Source organism: Rhinichthys klamathensis, unplaced genomic scaffold (genome assembly GCF_029890125.1).
Source record: "Rhinichthys klamathensis goyatoka isolate OS25496 unplaced genomic scaffold, OSU_Roscu_1.1 h1tg000244l_1, whole genome shotgun sequence".
In the NCBI taxonomy this organism is placed as follows: domain Eukaryota; kingdom Metazoa; phylum Chordata; class Actinopteri; order Cypriniformes; family Leuciscidae; genus Rhinichthys; species Rhinichthys klamathensis.
Window position 1 is genome coordinate 447,906 of NW_026606766.1, and position 18,757 is coordinate 466,662.

The 18,757-nt window shown below is 38.2% G+C and overlaps 2 protein-coding genes across 2 annotated transcripts in view; one reads left to right on the plus strand and one right to left on the minus strand.

The window, feature by feature from the left end:
* Positions 1-5,522: 5,522 nt before the first annotated feature.
* On the minus strand, positions 5,523-9,070 carry med8 (mediator complex subunit 8). Its single transcript, XM_056266046.1, has 7 exons — positions 8,999-9,070; positions 8,645-8,766; positions 8,427-8,571; positions 8,189-8,329; positions 6,095-6,182; positions 5,768-6,004; positions 5,523-5,684 (listed from the first exon to the last, which is right to left on the minus strand). Exons 1-7 carry the CDS (start codon positions 9,002-9,004, stop codon positions 5,620-5,622), a joined length of 804 nt encoding a protein of 267 aa, XP_056122021.1. The 5' UTR covers positions 9,005-9,070; the 3' UTR covers positions 5,523-5,619.
* A 466-nt stretch (positions 9,071-9,536) lies between these two features.
* Positions 9,537-18,757, plus strand: part of szt2 (SZT2 subunit of KICSTOR complex) — a 131,426-nt gene continuing 122,205 nt past the window's right edge. The window contains exons 1-8 of the mRNA XM_056266108.1: positions 9,537-9,660; positions 11,135-11,260; positions 12,137-12,310; positions 13,944-14,114; positions 14,204-14,326; positions 15,978-16,137; positions 17,717-17,823; positions 18,403-18,613. Coding sequence (XP_056122083.1) covers positions 9,637-9,660; positions 11,135-11,260; positions 12,137-12,310; positions 13,944-14,114; positions 14,204-14,326; positions 15,978-16,137; positions 17,717-17,823; positions 18,403-18,613 — 1,096 coding nt within the window. The 5' untranslated portion in view covers positions 9,537-9,636. The remainder of the gene's footprint in view (positions 9,661-11,134; positions 11,261-12,136; positions 12,311-13,943; positions 14,115-14,203; positions 14,327-15,977; positions 16,138-17,716; positions 17,824-18,402; positions 18,614-18,757) is intronic.

Sequence of the window (18,757 nt, forward strand, 5' to 3'; positions counted from 1 at the left end):
TCATGATTCATTATACTTTTAAAGAGAATATAGTTCACCAAATCACATGATCAGTATTTCATGTTATATCAAATGTTATCTTGTGATATACAACACATTAAACTCTTTACAGATTAGTAGTTAGTAGGAACCCCACAAAAAAAGTGCTCCAATAACATCATTTGTTATTTTTAAAGGATAACTAATATCACAGCATAACATGGTTGAATATAAAGTGAAGGAACAAAAATTCTGCACAGATTTTGAGGCACCCATATACTGTACAAACACTATAATAGGCTACAATATAACAGGACACCATTGAAATAAAATAATAATGAAAGTCTTGAGCTTCTTCTTCTTCTTTTTATGTACATAAAAATAAACATTCACAATCCAGATTGCTTTCCTAAATCCGTCGTCTGAAAATTTGGCCGCATTTCTTTAAACAGAATGAGGCATTTGTGCTTTTATGATGCTGTAAAAACAACATATAGAAGCGTGTTTTTGCGTTCTGCATAATGCACGACAAACCTTATTGGCAGCACAATGCACACACACGCACACACACACACACACACGTGTGATGCTCGTCTGTGTGAGCCTCAGGGGCGGATGGGAACATGTCTCAGGTCTACAGGGCAGAATTAAAGCCGTGTGTGTGTGTGTGTGTGTGTGTGTGTGTGTGTGTGTGTGCGGGGATTAGGCTACAGAGCAGACCAGAGGGAGGATGAGCATCTTATCTCCTCTCGTCTCTATCGAGCACACATGTGAAGTGTTCTGTACGAGAGCTTCATCATATTGACATGCTGGATGAGGCTCGTGAATTGTGCATATGAGCTGTAAGGATTTATCTCCATCATAAGTTCCTCCCTGATGGCTCGTGTTGAATTGGCACAGAGAATAGAGATCAGGTTAGATGTTGCTGTTGATTTTCCGCTTAATTCAGGAGGACGTACAGTATAGGATATGTAGATACGTAACAGGGCGGATGTATTCATTAAGTGTCCCGTTCGGATCCTCCACCCTACAGGGAGATAAACACACTCCTCTGATCTGCCTCACACACCAACTTTTCCTAAAAAGAGATGCGTTCAGTACCATTTGGGGAAGATTCGCGCAGCTCATGGTGTCACTCACGCGTTTCATGCGGATCAAACCGCAGAACGCCTCGGAAATCTGTGAAACGGTGGCAGTGTTTATACGAGATGAACTTTCGCGATGTGGGTGTTGAAGTTAAACAGCAGCTTTGGAGATGCGCCTAAAGCGCCTCGTGTTAATGAATCAGACATGCGTTCTCGCATTGTGCGCGAGCATCTTTGAAAAAAAAACGCCTCGAGACAAACAGAAACTTATCTCTTTGAAACACGGATCGAAAACGAAGCGCGAAAGTGTGGGACGCGTTGTGTTGATGCGGATACAATCTAAACACCCTTGAAAGACGATGGCAGATTGTCAGAGTCCTGGAGGAAGCTCATCCAGACCTGTGTCTATTCTGTCTTTCTTGTCAAACAATTATCACTGTTTTGAAGGATTAAAAGTGCGTTTGGCAGAACAAAAAGCCTGTTTGATTTGCAGTTTTACTGTTTTCCGACACATTCTGCTGGTTTGTGGGTCAGGTTAAGTTGATTTGTTTGATAAGTTATTTAAGTGTGTGTACTCAGGGTTACATGGGTAAATCTTTGTTGTTATTTCTGTCTCAGCTCAGATGTGGTGAGCTTTACATGTCTGAAAGAAACAGAAGAGTTTTCAGAATAATGATGTCTGAGGCTCAGATGAGACTGAAGGCCACTGTCACTTCCAGTTCCTCTGTCCCTGCCCCACTGAACACTGGGAAATGCCCTGCAATATGACAACAGTGCTTGCACATCTGTGAACTTCATTTTTAAATCATATAGATGATAGAATTCATCCATGACAACAAGAACAAAAAACACACAAATAAACAACAAATTAACTTTTTTTTTGTGACAAATTAAAAATCTCACGTTGAAGCGTTTGCCTGTGCAAAATTGCATTACGTATTGTTTAGGGATGCACTGATATGAAAATTTTGGCCGATGACCGATAATTCTAGATTTAAAAGCCGATAACCGATATATTCTCCAAATTTGTATATGATTTTTGAGAGCCTGATTACAAAACAAAAGTCTTATAAGTCATGTCCCAAGCACTTCAACATAAATCAAATATATAGTAGCACTTTGAACCAGTGTAAGTTTTACAATAAATTTTACACTCCTATATGGTCAACTTTCTTTATCAGATGAAATCTATTGGCTAAATAATGCAAACAAGTCATTGGACAACATTACTTGCATATAAAGAATCACTATATTGTCGATGAAAATAATATGAGAAAAATAAAAGTGCTAGTTATTATTAATAACGCATCAATGCTTTTGAAAAAGAAACATCTAAAATTAAGCATATTTGACAAACTGTATTTTCCTTTTTTTTTTTTTTAAGTGATTTAAACCATATTTCAAGCAATTCAAAACCATCATGTTGAACAGTGCACATCTGAAGTCTCTCAGCTGATAGAAATAATCCATTATTTATCGGCTTTAATATATCGGCCAACTTTTCTTATCTGGCCAATAACTATAACATTAAAAACGTCATATATCGGCCGATACCGATATGGCGGCCGATATATCGTGCTTCCTTAAGGTGTTCTGGGTGATTTCAGAGAGTTGGTTGCAACGGAGCCCGTAAAGGGACATGGCAATGGAGAACAGAAAATATAATAAATATTTCAGTGTTTCAGAGTGCAAAAGTCAGGTTCTGGAAGTTAAAGCACCATTCATTTACAAATGACGTAAATAAGTCAATCTGCATGAAACAGAAGTTGCGCTCGTCTTTTCTTCTCTATTGTGTCGTATATCCGAGTGAATCGCTTCTGGAACAAGAACAAATGTGGGCGGGGCTTGATTGTGTCTGTGGGGAATTGATTGGATGGTTGTGGTTTGCTATTGGTGGATCTCATGTGAGTGACAGGTTATAGCCCCGCCCTCGTCATCAGAGAAGAGAAGAGATGCTGCAAGAGGAAGTTATTCTGATTCAGGATTATGAGGCACAATAATGATGTGCACGGATAAATCATTTATAATGAATACGGCAATATTTAATACAAAAATAAGAATTCTCAATTTTATTTCATGGTGACTTAAAACCCCCCAAAACAAAGTGACATCCATGTTTGTAGCTCAAACGGGACCAGTACCTGACCAGACGCTGTCATCGAGTGAGTTGAGCTGTGCTGAAGGCCAATGCTGACCTCATATAGAGGAGTTTTCTACACTAATAACACAAGAACACACACGTTATGCTTTCCTTTTGTCTTGACTACATTGATCATGTCATGTGATGTCATGCCTGCTAATGATGGAAACATCAAGACTTGCATTTACCATGATCATCTCAACGAATTAAAGTGAAAGATTTTTCATTTTGACAGAAGTTTTAAATTATTACAAAATAATTTGCTATCCGGTTGCTACTGATGAAATACTAATGAGGTATTTATAATAATAAAAAGGTGCATCAGGATGAAATAAAAAAGGAGAATTTTTTCAATATGATTACTGATTATTTTGACCGTTTTCTATTATAGTTGTGAATATTTAGAGATCTGAATTGGTGGGCAAAAGCGTGAAACTCAAAGCAGTTCGTTCTCAGCGATTATTTCCTCTTATGTATTCATTAACACCCACAAAACACAAAAGGGAACTGGAATTGTATACCTAATTTATGTGCAAATTTAGGAATGTGATTAAATTTGGGAGTCCTCTGAGAAGATTCATGTTTCACCCAGCGATGTTCCTGATGTGCTAATTGGCTTGAAGAATTCAAAAGGGTCCCAGACCGCTTTCATTTTCACTTTTAGATTTACCATTAAACACCCCCACGATGTGAGGTGATACTGAAGGTGTGTGATGTCATGGGATCAGCGCTGGTTGGCAGGTTATCACAGGCTGATGGTAGCAGATCAAAGTTAATAAAGGGTTAAAGTGCCCCTATTATGCTTTTTTGAATATTCCCTTTCATGCAGTGTGTAACCTAGCTGTTTGTGAAAGTAAAAGGTCTGCAAAATTGTAAAGATCAATGTAACACATTTTCATAATTCCAGCCTGTGCTCTTGATTGGCTGAAAAGCGTCTCTTTGCTCCGCCCTCAAACACTGTAGTTGTATCTGATGCCGCGTTCCAGGCAACCTGTAACCCGTGTTTTTCCAACTCGTAACTGGGAGTACATCGTTCCAGGCAACCTGTTACCCGTGTTTTTCCAACCTTATACCCGTGAAAGTGCACTGGAACGGCAGTCAAACCCGTGACTTCGTACTAGATCGATGTACTCCCAGTTACGAGTTGAAAAAACACGGGTTACAGGTTGCCTGGAACGCGGCAGAGTATCAAGCGCTGAGGAAAGCTGTAAGCGGCCGACCAATCACAACAGACCAATCATCCATCTGACCAATCAGAGAAGAGCAGCACTCGGGGAGGAGGAGTTTAAAGAGACTCATGAATCTTCTAACGAACAATTTTGTAATGTATATTATGAGAAATTGAAGTGTTTTTGACCATGGATGCATGTAAACTTGTTGTAGGAGACTCCAAACTAAATTAGGAACCATTAAAATAGCGTTAAAGGGGCACTTTAAAAGAAAAATACTTTCCCACCTGGTCCTAAAGTGTATGATATTTATTGATGGAGCAACACAATGTGTGAAAATAAATTATAAAAGAAACGTTGATGATCATCATGTATTTGTGAGGTACAAAGAGTACCATGATACATGTCTAAAACACCATGGTACTACAATGGCACCAAACTAGAATGAAATGAATAACAGTGCACACTTATAACACTGTTATCTCCTAAATGAGGAACATACAGTATTGAAATTGTAAAAGAAAGCTCCCAGGTCAACACTTTAAACTTACAGCTTTAAATCATTATATACGCTAATTTAATTATTCATTTTGAAACAAAAATCACTACTGTTCAACAGTTAGGAGTCAGTAAGATTTCCGAGTTTTACAATTTAAATGTTTATAATGTAATTTATTCCTGTGATCAAAGCTGTATTTTCAGCATCATTACTCCAGTCTTCAGTGTCACATGATCCTTCAGAAATCATTATAATATGGTGATTTGCTGCTCAAGAAACATTTATTATTATCAATGTTGAAAACAGTCGTGCTGCTTCATATTTTTGTGGAAACCGTAACATGTGATTTATTTCAGGATTCTTTGATTAAAAGAAAGTTCAAAAGAACAGCATTTATTTGAAATAGACATTTTTTATAATATGTCTTTAATGTCATTTTTTAAAATCAATTTAATTCTTCTTTACTGAATAAAAGTATTTTTTTTATAAAAAAAAAAATCTTCCTGGTCCTAAACTTTTAAAAAAGGTTACTTAGCAAATGTACTTAGACATTTTTAAAAAGCCAATATTGCCACCTAGTGACTAAAACAGATCGCTATGCTCATTCTTTGAAATCCTCAATCCTGATTGTGATAAGATTAGACACTTGATTATTTCAACAAACTCGTTTATTGAAAATGCACAAAACAAATTAGCTTTTTTATCTCACAACATCGGAATACAAAATGCCGCATTTATGCATGAAACTCATCGGTTATAAGGATGCATGGATGCAGACTTGATGTTAGTCTTGATATTGCTGGGCATTTTACCTGTTAAAACAGAAAATGTAATTAGCATGATAAATGCTGATTTCAAGCCTAAATGTGTTTGTGAATGTTATTAAATGTGGTACCAGGTTGTCCAGGCTGCTGTTGGGTGACCTGTCCGCCCATGCCAGCCTGATGACCCGAGGCTCCAGCGACGGTGACCTGGTGTAGTGTGGGGCCCGCTGACATCATCGGCTGTCCAGGGTGACCCGGGGCCACGGGTCCAGGTGGTCTGCATTTCGACAGACCCTTCCCGAACCCCACCGCTGCCACCAGTGCATTAGTGTCGGCCGGATTGAAGGACGGCTTGTTTTGTCTTAAAGCTGAATAGAAGCATCCATTTTTAACATCAATGACTTTGCACACATGAAACACTGGCAAATATAAAACTAGGAGCGACGGTTAACGTTTACCTGATGTTTCAGAGTCTCTGTCGTCACGAGGATTATTCAGCTTTTCCAAAAGATTTGAGCAAAGTTTATTCAATGTTTGGATCTGTTTCTAAAAAGAAAACAAGAACAAAGAAGAACAAAATTCAACAACCAACCCTTTATACATTTTAATCCCCCCGTTTCACAGACAAGGATTAAGCCTTGTCATAAAGCACAACTTGCACTGATACATCTTAAAATATTTCAGTGCCATTGTTTTGTCTCAAGATGCTTATGAGTAATGTTTTTACTAAGACACATTTATAAAAGCTACTTTAAATGTCCTAATTAAACTAAGGCGTAATCCATGCTTAGTCTAAGCCTGTCTGTGATAGCAGGCCAAGATGTGTTTACAGTGGTTTAAAGGTTAGTAAAACTCGTGTTTTTTTTTACTTCATCGGAACGGGAAACACTTGGTGACTTTTGTGGGACTTGCTATATGAACACAAAAAATGATCTTCAACAAAAATGAAAAATAGTAATACAGAGAAATGTTTTGGGGTACAATCTACAATATATATACTTTATTTTAGCTGATTTGTAGATTGTTGCCATATTGTATATTTGTATGATTTGTATATTTGCCATGATTTTTTGTGTTCAGCACAAAAAGACATTGTTAGGCAAATTACCCATTTATATCTGTCGTCTATTATCTTATTGCATCTGTAAATATAGCACTAGTGCAAAACTGCTTTTAAAGGTTCCTAGAGTACGTTCAGAGCTTGGTAAAACTGCCTTTTCTTCCTATGCTCCCTGGTTATGGAATGAGCTGCAGAGTATAATAATGATAAAAACACTCCCCCTCTTTAAACGTTTTTAAAAATCTCTTAACGACCAATTTAAAGTAAACGTGTGCATGTTTTGTAAAGTAACTTTTGTTGTCATTTTATGAGTGAAATTTTATGTAAGATTTTGAGTTTTATGTTTGTATTGTATACATGAAACTTTTTGTGCTGCCATTTTTGGCCAGGACTCCCTGGAAGAAGAGATTTTTATCTCAATGGGACTATCCTGGTAAAATAAAGGATAACTAAATAATTGTTTTTATTATTATTTTATGTAGAAAAGTATAATGTGTATATTTTAGAGGTGGATAATGTCTAGTACAGGGGTCGGGAACCTATAACAAAACATGAAGGAATGAGAGAAAAAAAGAGCAGGATGTGCTTTATATTGAAAATAAATATTAAAAGCGCGATAAGCCGGGAAAGAGAACGGAATTCTACTGGCAGGATGCTGTGCGCTCCGAGCCCAAGACGGACAAGCAGAGTAGACGGCCAAATAAACAGAAATATATCGAAATGCCAAGTCGAGTATTCACGTAAACACAGTAGATGTAAGTACTGTGTGCATTCTCTCTCTCTCTCTCTCTCTCTCTCTCTCTCTCTCTCTCTCTCTCTCTCTCTCTCTCTCTCTCTCTCTCTCTCTCTCTCTCTCTCTCTCTCTCTCTCTCTCTCTCTCTCTCTCTCTCTCTCTCTCTCTCTCTCTCTCTCTCTCTCTCTCACACAGAGAGAGAATTTACGCTCATCAGTTGGTAACTCAATCTCATAGTGAAAGCCCTTCACAATTAATACATGTTGAAACTTTATTGTTTGTTGAATATTTGTTTGTTTTTAGTTGTCTATGGACCTAATAACTACTGCTGTTGAAATTTTATTGAAAAAAAAAGCACGTCTTTAATAATAATATTATATATTTTTTACTGTGGCTCTTTTGGAAAAATGCATTAACCAAAAATGAAAAAATGGCTCTTTGGACAAAAAAGGTTCCCGACCTCTGGTCTAGTACCATGAAATCCCTCAAAATATAAAATATTATGGAAAATAAATTAAGTACATTCATTTCATTTCTTTATATTTATTTGTTTATTCATTGTTTTCTGTCTGCTTTGACCGCAGAGGATCACAAGTGTATCAGAGGAATATCAGAGAGGGTTTAATAAGCTCCATTTAGTCTGAACATCTATTCTAGGCCATCAGATTTGAGTTTAAAAGGATGTAGATGTCTTGCTAGGAGGTTACTAAAGTGTTCTGAATGGTCGCGAGGGTGTTGCTTTGTCAATTTCGTGCTCACCTGGGCTACTTCAGCTCCGATCCGGGCCGCTTCGGCGCTCAGGTGTTTCTCCTGTTCCTCGACCTCCGGGTCAGGTTTCGTCCTGAGGTGATCTGGCACGATCTCATGGCTGAACACAGGCACTCGCTGCTCTGTCAGTTTCTGAGAAGTAACAAAAGTTTGCATCTTAAAATTAAAAGGCCTGTTTTTGCGGGTTATGGTGTCATCATAACCAGGGTGACTTTGTGAAAGCGCTCACCGCCAGCTCTTCATCTCGATCAGGAGACAGCAGCAGAGGGATGATGACCTGTGACCTGTATGATGGGGTCTTCTCATTTCTCAACAGCTTGTTGATGGTGTTCAGCTGCCCAGACACAAGGGCGAAATTATCCAGCACAGAGGGCCTGAATCCAAAACATTAGCGTCAACATAGTGAAATGTGGAGTTTATTAGGAAAGGGGTGTAGTTCTTACTCACCACGTGAGCCTCTCATACTCATTTTCCAGTTTATAAATGAAACTCTGCAGGGAACCTTTCAGATGAGCCACTCGAGTGACCAGAGACTCCACAGACGCCTCCAGCTGCTTCTCCTCCCGCTGCTATTGAAATAAAACACAAACAGATCATCCTTTAGCTCTTATATAACACAAACACAACAATAACCGTTAACGCGTTTTTCTGTCTCGGCAGTTAGCATGCCAGCAGATAAAACCAACTACAAAAAGTCATCTTCTCGCAAACTATCTGCGTGCTAGTGTCATTATGTATAACTATTTTTTTCGAAATGTAAAACAGCTGCAAAAATGGACATAAAGTGAGAATTCAGTTTACCTGCATTTTACAGCGACAAGCGACACTTCTCCACTGAGCGGAAGTAAACAAACACTCGCAGCAGTAATTCGAGTCCGGTTGTCAAAACGCGCCCGAAAGAATGGTTCCTTACTTTTCTAATACATAGTTATAATTAGCAATAAATTCAATCAAATTGGCACGGTAATAATATCATTGGTAGATTTTATTATCATTATTTTTGATTAAATACCTCCAATTATATTATCACCGTAGTAAGTGAAAAGTAGAATTTGCACATTTGTATTTTAATGTACATTCATACCACTTTTCACTCAAATTGGTATGGGGATAATATAATTGGTAGTGTAACCAGGAGGATTTAAATATATAATAATTGAATTCTACCAATGATATTATCACCATACCAATTTTACCAAAGTTGAATTTGCACATTTGTATCTTAAGTATACTGTAATGTACATTCATACACAAATAAAAATTTCTCTATAACTCGTACACACAGCATCATGTGTATGATCAGTGTATGAGGACTTTTATTGTAAATTGGGGAACCGGAAGTGAAGCAGCTGCAGTCAGATGAGCTGCAGTTTACAGATTTTGACACAAACCCTCTAAAACTCGCTCAAAAACAACCCGCCAGTAATGCGAAGCACGGCATGGCAGACAGACAGGACAATGAGGTAAACTAAACTCTTACTTTGACTGAGTTTGTTTGTTTTGTTCAGTTCCACTTCGGAAATTGTTTACAGGTTAGGTAACAGAGCAAATAAACAGAACAGGAGGAACACGTTTAGTTTAGAAAAAAATTGAGACTTTTATTCTGTTATTCTTATACTGACTGCCCTTTTCTGCAATAAATCTTTTTTATTTTTATTTTTTAAATGAGAGATATTTGCAAAGAGTTTAACGCAGAGGTTTGGAATAAATTAGATGAATGCAGTTGTGTCATGTGTTTGCAGCCACTCCCTCAGACTACACAACAACAACAATAAGATGCTGTTCGTGTAGATCAAATTTAAATGCTATTACATGTGGACACACTGCATGTATCTATCGCTGTTCATCAAATTTAGCTGAAGCTTTTTAAAATTCTCCAGCAATAGATGCAGTTTGTGGGACAACAACCGCAGCAAGTGTCTCTCAGCACTGGACTCATTTTTCAGTCCTGTCAAAAATAGAATCAGACACTCAAACTATAAAACCCTTTTTGTTTTCCTTTACTTTTGTATGATAAACAGTTTTGGTTCTTTGTTTTGTCGCCACTTGATGTCCAAAGTGAAATCTGAAATGTTAGTTTTATTCTTCTTTTTACTGTTTCTGAGAGGATTCATGGTATTTGCCCAATTTTTTTTTTGAGGGAATTTTTTTAAAATTTATGATGCCATATTTTTAACCACATAACAACATTGTTTATCGGTGTTGTGCTGCCTATTTATTTCAAATGCTTCGATTGAATCAGTTAATGTAAATGAACCACTTTATAATAAATAAGCAACACTTTCAAAGTGACAGTGAATACATGTATCTAGATATAACCATAACCAGATAAAAATGATGAAATATATTAAATGTTAGATTAGATGTTAGTTTTCGCTATGCCCACTAACGTTCAAAAGAAATATCTGGGGTATTTTTGTCACTTTCTTTTTGCCCTGGTTAATATCTGACCCTGACTTTTAATTAAACTTTGCACTCAAATTGTTGTTGTGATAATATCATTAGTTATGTGTTTTAATATTAAATTAGAAAAAGGCAGTGGGTTCAGACTTTTGGATCCCATTGTACTATAAATATATATACATATCGTCTCCTCTCCAGCCTGTATATTAATGAACTTGCACTAGGGCCTTTATTTTGAATTTGTGATCTGTAAATGGACATAAAAAACAGAGGTTTTCACTATGTTCCAGACATTTAAAATATCTGGGGAATTTGCTGGTTAATTTGTGTTACAGATCCGATTATGCACTGTGCAATTCTGTGATTCTGTTGTATATGTGATACTGTAGTAAGATGGCGAACATTTAGGCTACTGTACCGCATAACACATTCAACATCATGAGGATCATTCATTATTGCCTTTGGCTTTTGAAATTATGACATTTTGATGACATTTTGTTGCTATAATAAAATATATATTTTTTCTGTGTGAAGGTGGAGGAGGCCGAGCAGGTGTACCTGCTGATGAAGGAGGAGTACAGGATATCACGCAACGTGCGTCTGTCCTGGTTCCTCAGCCGTCTCAATCAGGTCGTTCGGCCCAGTCCACAGTCTGAGCTGGTAAGAGACAGACTGGGATTATTTAGTGGTCGACTGATGGCTTTCCAATGGAGAAAAGGGTGACTGATAGGTGGTTTACTCCTGATACACTATCGTTCAAAAGTTTGGGGTTAGTAAGTGTTTTTGAAGTCTCTTTTACTCACCAAGCCTTAATTTATTTGATCAAAAATAAAAACTATTTAAAATAGCTGTTCTCTTTTTGAATATATCTTAAAATGTAATTAATTCCTGATGCCAACACTGAATTTTCAGCATCATTACTTCTGTCTTCAGTGTTATATGATCCTTCAGAAATGTAATTTCTTATTATTATCAATGTTGAAAACATTTGTGCTGCTTCATATTTTTGTGAAAACATGACACATTTTTTTCGGGATTGTTTAATGAATAGAAAGCACAGTATTTATTTGAAACAGAAATCTTTTGCACAATTATACATGTATTTTCTGCCACCTTTGATCAATTTAACATGTCCTTGCTGAATAAAAACATGAATTTCTTTAAAAAAAATTCTTACTGACCCCAAACGTTTAAATGGTAGTGTATGTTTAATGGTGGAAAATGAAATTGCCAAAGTCATTAAATGAAATGAACACTTCTTTGGTACAATATATACTAGCTGATAACAATAACCTCAAAATGGTCAAATATCAGCCTATTAATCTTACTTTAATAAATTGTATTTTTATTATCTTTCCATGCATGTCTCAGGTCTTCCTTCTATACATAGAAAAAGCAAACAATAGCTTTCACCCAGATCAGTTCAGATCTTCATGGATCACGTGACATTGTATGCCATTATACATACCCTGTGAGAATCTCTCTCTCTCTGTGTGTGTGTGTGTCTCTGGTCATGTTTGTGTTGCATCTCCTCAGCTGAAGTCAGAGAATGAGCTGGATGTTTTGAGCATCATCCCGAAAGGATGGCAGTCCGATTCTCCTCCCTCGTCCTGCTCGTGTCTGCTGGTTCCCTCCACACGCGTGACTTTCCTGGCTCGCAGGTACCGCTTCATCATCGAGCTGGACCTGAGCCCGTCCACCGGGATCGTGGTAAGACATCGCCACCATCACATTCAGTGGCTTGTTTAAAGTGGAATCAACTCTTTTAAAGGACACGTTCGGTATTTTACACTTAAAGCCCTGTTTTAAAGGGATACTCCACCATTTTTTCATATTAAACTATGATTTTCCCTTAACTAAGAAAACGAAGTAGAACTAGGGAAAACGTGGAGGTGTTTGGTCGCTTCTCTGCTTGGATCCTAATGAATGAACTGGGCTAAGCTAAGTGCTATCAAAGTGTCTCGCGCGCCAGAGCGATTGAGTGCACGCACTGAGACGGGAGAGGTATGTATCAACTCGTCTTAGTTAAAGGTTCTCTAAGCGATGTCGGGTGACGTGACTTCTTGTTTACGTTTAAAGTATTGTCAAACTAAACGAGATGGTCCTCACTGCAGAACATGAAATCCACGGGGAGGAGTCGGATCCAGATCCAACTCCTCCCACCTTACATATACCTAAACCTACCCATCTCCGCCCCCTGATCCCTAAACACACCCCTAATCCCTAAACCCACCCCTAATCCTACCCATCTCCACCCCTTGGATCTTGATCCGACTCCTTCCCGTGGATCTTATGTACTGCATTGAGGTGCCACTGAACTAAACGGAGGCTAGCTAGACCCTCCCTCCCTCCTCCTCATCCTCGCACTAACCCCCCAAACCCCGCCCCCAAGTCCTTCTTGTCGGTGATTGGCTGGAACTGTTTGTCATGTTTCGTGGAGCGGGTTAGCCCAGTTTGTTTTTGTTGCTGTTTGTGGAGCCTGGGCTGTCTACAGAGATCGCGTTTCTTTACAGTGTGTTCAGGGGACAGGCAGCCAGCGGTTAGTGAGGAGATGTTTGCTGTATGTGACAAAAAACATGTTGGCCTAAAAAACGCGTGACATCACTTAGAGCACCTTTAAGGGAATAACATAGAAACAACGGTGGAGTGTCCCTTTAAGATCGTTACTGATGAAATAGAACGGTTAACACATGCTGCTGTCCCGAGAATTTTCGGTTTCTGTGGTTGCACCCCATTGCACCCACTGATATGCTCACACAAAAATCGCTGCAAAAGAAGCTTTCCGACAGGTTTTATCGTAGTTTTTGTCCAACTCCATTGACTTGACTTGGACAAAAACTACGATAAAACCTGTTGGAAAGCGATTTTTGTGTATCAGTGAACCCCCCTGACCACTCGGTGAGTTTCACGTCTTTGTAAACTAAAGTTTAATGCATTTTATGAAGGATTGTTCCTGTGCACCTATGCAACCATTGTGGAGGTGGGGGGGGGGGTGCAACCACAGAAACCGAAAATTCTCTTGGGGGGGAACATGCTGTGAATGATGTCTTGTTGAGTTTGGTCTTTATGTTTTATTTTTTTATTTTTTATTATTATTATTTTTTTACATGTGTTATTGTGTATTGTTATGTTTTGAGCATGTGTGGCTCTGGTTGTTATTTTCAAACAGTGATTGAAAGGACCCCCTTGAAAATGAGATGGTACATCTCAAGGGGCTATCCAAAATAAAAGAATAAGAATTAACCGTTCTATTTCATCAGAAACGATCTTAAAACAGGGCTTTAAGTGTAAAATACCGAACTTGTCCTTTAAGAGTGCGTTGTCATATGTTGCTTGTCTTCAGGATGACAGCACAGGAGAGATGATCTTTGACGAAGTCTTCCATGCTTTGTCTCGGTGCTTAATTGGTCTGGCAAAACCCTTTAAAGTCCCAGGAACTGATCACCTGTTCCAGCCAGAGATCTTCATCACTATTCTGGCGTATTCCTCCATCATTGGCCTTAGTTCTCATCAGGTCTGGATTGCGGGTCATTGTGAATCTATAAATGCACATTAGTTGAGTGCGTTTTCTGACCGGTTATATGCCATGATTCTGCCCTTCAGGTGTTGGTTCAGGGCTGTCAGCTGGACTGTATGGATTTGGAGCAGTTCTTGCATCAGATCTATCAGCAGCTGAGAGCCGTGGAGAGCAGCATCGCTGACGTCCTACAGCAGCAGCACAATCAGGCAAGAGCGCTTGTGGTTTTTATACAGGCATGCAATAAGCAGCAAGAGGCCACATTGCAGTGCATTATAGGAATTTCACCCCAAGTTAAATGCAGGGCTTAAAATTAACACTAACCAAGTGCCAAATGCGAGTTAAAATCGGTCTATGAAATGGTGTCACTCACCAGTTGGCCGGTAACATTTTTATGAGTGAACAATGCATAGAAGTGAACAAATGTGAACGACGCTCAGGACAGTTGACGGGCCAGCGCTGCATTGTCACAAAGGATTAAGCCTTGACAATTTAAACATTCAAGCGCAAGAAGACACCAAAGGGAGCTAATTTCCTTCAGAAAGCTGTGTTTAATTCCTAAACTGAGCTCTCTTTCACGTCTTGTTGCACTTGAGTGGACAAATTCACACAAAACTGACAAAAATAACGAGTATCCTAGTAAACATAGTCGGTTATGTCTTAAGTGAATGTAACTAGTTGAGAAAGTTAACGCATGTATGTCAGTATCAATATATTAGATTCGTGCATTCGCTCTTAAAGTGACAGCAGCCTAATATTCCTGATGCTGACTGTTTTTAATGTTAATCAAACAACAAAAGTCACTTACTGCTCTTGACTGAATAACTTTTGTAACTTTCTTAAGGAATAACTATGCAGTTACTTTACATTTGCTTACTTTATTAAATTCCTGTACCTGAAAAACCTAAAAAGCACGGTTTATTTCATTTGTATCTTTGTTATATTGTATTATTATTGGTGCTTTTGCTTGTAATTTGATTATTAGTTCTTATTTTATTACTGACTGTTTACTTGTCTTTAATAATGTTTTAAAATGTCTATTAGTTATTTAGGCTAGTAGGTTCAGCTGTGGTATCAAAATTGGAATAGAGAATTGTGAATGTCATTACTGTCTTTTTTTTTTCATGGCCGGTAAAAAAATATTTATGGCCGATACATTTTCTTAAGTCACCGGCATGTGTGGCAAAAAGTTAATTTTAGGCCCTGGTTAAATGTTATTTTTTGGTATGAAACAAAATTTAGCATCGGTAAAATCACTGAAAAATCACATTGCTTTCATAAAATGACAACAAGTGTAAAATGATAAAAGGTACCATTGTTCTGTGTGCTAATTTTGCATAACCTCTCATATGTTGTTGCTTAATTAGTTTTCATGTGTAAATTTACAGCGTCTTGTCATACACTACTATTCAAAAGTTTGGGGTTAGTGAGATTTTCAATTAATACATATATTCATTAAGGAGGCTTTCAATCTGTCAAATGTAACAGTAATGACATTTTGAATAAATGTTACAAAAGATTTCTAATTCAAATATTTTCTTTTGAACTTTCTATTCATCAAAAAATCCTAAAAAGTGGACTGGAGAAATGATGCTGAAAATTCAGCTTTGATCACAGGAATAAATTACATTACATCTATTCACATAGAAAACAGTTCTTTTAAATTGTAATATTTCACAATAGTCTTAACTGTATTTGTGCTCAAATAAACGCAGTCTTGGTGAGCAGAAGAGACTTCTTTCAAAAACATGAAACGATCTTACGACCCCAAACTTTTGACCAGTAGTGTATGTTTGTAGATTTGAATTTGTTACATTTGACACTTTATGTCTATAAAACATCTCTCTGTATGTTCTTCAGTTCAATGGATCTGTTTATCAGTCCTTCTCCAATGAGGCTGTGGAGGAACCGTCTCCGAGGAAGCCGGGGGTTTCAATGGTGACGGCAGATGTGGGGCTGGTCAGCATGGTGAGGCAGGGGATTCTGGCACTGCAACTTCTGCCTCCAAACTCTGGTGCAGGTCAGTGTCTCTATCCTGTTCCCCACATGATGCTGAAGTCCAGTGAGCATCACATTTAGGGTGTGTTCACACTTGGCATGTTTAGTTGGATTGAAATTAACTCTGGTGCGATTCCTCTGTTAGTGTAGCCTGGATGCCAGCCTGAACCCCGCCCACAACATTTTTTGGTCGGGAAGTTCGGTCTGGACTCGATCCATTGAGGAGTAATTATGATTTAGGAGAATTAGTCGGGCCAATCAAATTGCCAGGGCGGGCTTTACACGATGATGGACAGATGATCTGCAGTTACGTAATCATCACGTTATCAAAGAGCGCTTGGGTTGAACTGGTTTCCCTCAGAGATGACTGCCGCTGGAGAACTGAGATGTAGAGATTCAGCCATCGCGTCTGTTGTAAAAGAAATCGACAGCGCATTCATTTTAAAAGACGAACAGAGAACTGCAATCAAGGCATTTGTCGATCGGAAAGATGTGTTTGCCGTCCTTCCTACGGGATTCGGCAAAAGTTTAATTTATCAGCTGGCTCTGATGGTCGCTAAGAAGATGGGACGCAATGAAAGCCCTGTGGTCGTTGTGGTTTCTCCTTTGGTCGCACTCATAGAGGACCAAGTCAAAGAAGCAACACTCATTATTTTACTACTTCTTCCAGCGTGCGTGCAGTTGAGTTATGTTGACAACTATGCGTAGCTCAACATACGTCACTGTGTTGCTCTGATTGGTTGTAGGTCTATCCAATTGAGTGCAGAGTTTTTTTTTTCCTGGTTCGGTTAAGACACGCCTCATAATCAAAGCCCTATGGAGCAGTATCAGACTCACATTCTGACTAGAATATGAGTATGACGAAGTCAGGCTACTGTTAGTGCTTTTTTTTTTAATAAGTGTGAACGCTGCCATCCGAACCAAACAAGCGGACCGAGACGCTGAAAAGATGAGTCTCGGTCCACTTCCAAACGAACGCAACATGGACCAAAGACATGTAAACGAACCAAAAACAGGACATGATGTCACAAGATGCGCCCCTAAAAAGGACAGAATGCTCAATCATACCTGTTTTTTCTAGTCGTAATCGTGATGTTGTCCATCACAGTTCAGTACAGGCATCAGGTCACAGAAGATCTTGGTTTGTGTGTGACTGAGGGATTCCTGCTGCTGTTTTGACTCCTTTACACATTTTATAAGCTCTTCACGAGTTCTCAGCTGGCCAGGATACCATCATATGTAGCTACGCACATACAATAAGCACATTTAGCCCAGAACACAGCATTGCTTTGGATGTTCGGTAATGTGAACGCTAAGCGGACCAGGACTAAATTACTATTTTTTTGGTCCGGAGCAAGCGAACCAAGAGAACTGAACTACAAGTATGAACCAGTACAAACCATTTATTTTACATTTATTCATTAGTTTTAATCAGTGCACCCAGAAACAAAATTAATTATACTATGAATGATTTTAAAGACGTCATTTACCCATGGCTAAATGACACGTAAGAACAAAACAAATTGTGGTTGGCTGCTGAGTGGGCAGTATGAATGGTAATGCATAAAGTACAATTAATCATCTTTTGTGTTGTCCTGCAGGTATAATAATCATCACAGATGGAGTGACGAGCGTTCCTGATGTAGCTGTGTGTGAGACTCTGCTGAACCAGCTGAGAAGTGGAACCATCGCCTGTTCCTTTGTTCAAGTACTGCTCAGATCCATTTTGACATGTTCATGTTCAGTCTGGCTGCCACAAATATATTAATGCTCTTTACATTACCATTCAAAGGGTTTGAGATCGGTATTAAAAAAAAAATCTAAAAAAAATCTGCTCATCAGGGCTACTATTATTTGATCAATAAATACAGAAAAACTGTAATATTGTGAAATATTATTACAATTGAAAATAAGTGCTTTCTATTTGATTATATTTTGAAGTGTAATTTTTATCTGTGATTCAATGCTGAATTTTCTGCAATGTCACATGATCTGTCAGAAATCATTATAATATGCTATATAATATTTGCTGCTCAAACATTTATGTGAGTTAAAAAAAAGCATTTATTTGATATAGAAATATTTTTTAATATTATACATGTCTTTACTGTCAATTTTCATCAATTTATTGTGTCCTTGCTGAATAAAAATATTAATTTCTTTAAAAAAAAACATACTGACCCCAAACTTTTGAACAATATTGTAAATGCAGTAGATTTAGTTTGACTGTGTAACTGGTCTATTATAAAGCATAACATTCCCTTTTGTTCTACGGTGTTTCCCTCAGGTGGGCGGCGCATACTCCTACGACTGTAGTTTTGGCTACATCCCCAACGTGGAGCTGATGAAGTTCATCTCCATGGCAACCTTTGGCTCCTATCTGTCCATGTGTCCCGAGTCCGACTCGACCGGCGACGAGATGAACGCTTACCACCGCTCCTTCCTCACATACTCCTTCCTGAGGACCGGCGAGTCCATGAACCCGGAGTACTACTGCTGTAAGCTCAACTCAGGCTTAAAGGGGTCATATAATGCCATTTTTGTACAAGCTAATTTGATTCTTTAGGGTCTAAATTAAAAGTTTGTAATATACTTTAATTAAAAATTCTCATTAGTATTGTAAGAAAACACTTATTTTACTT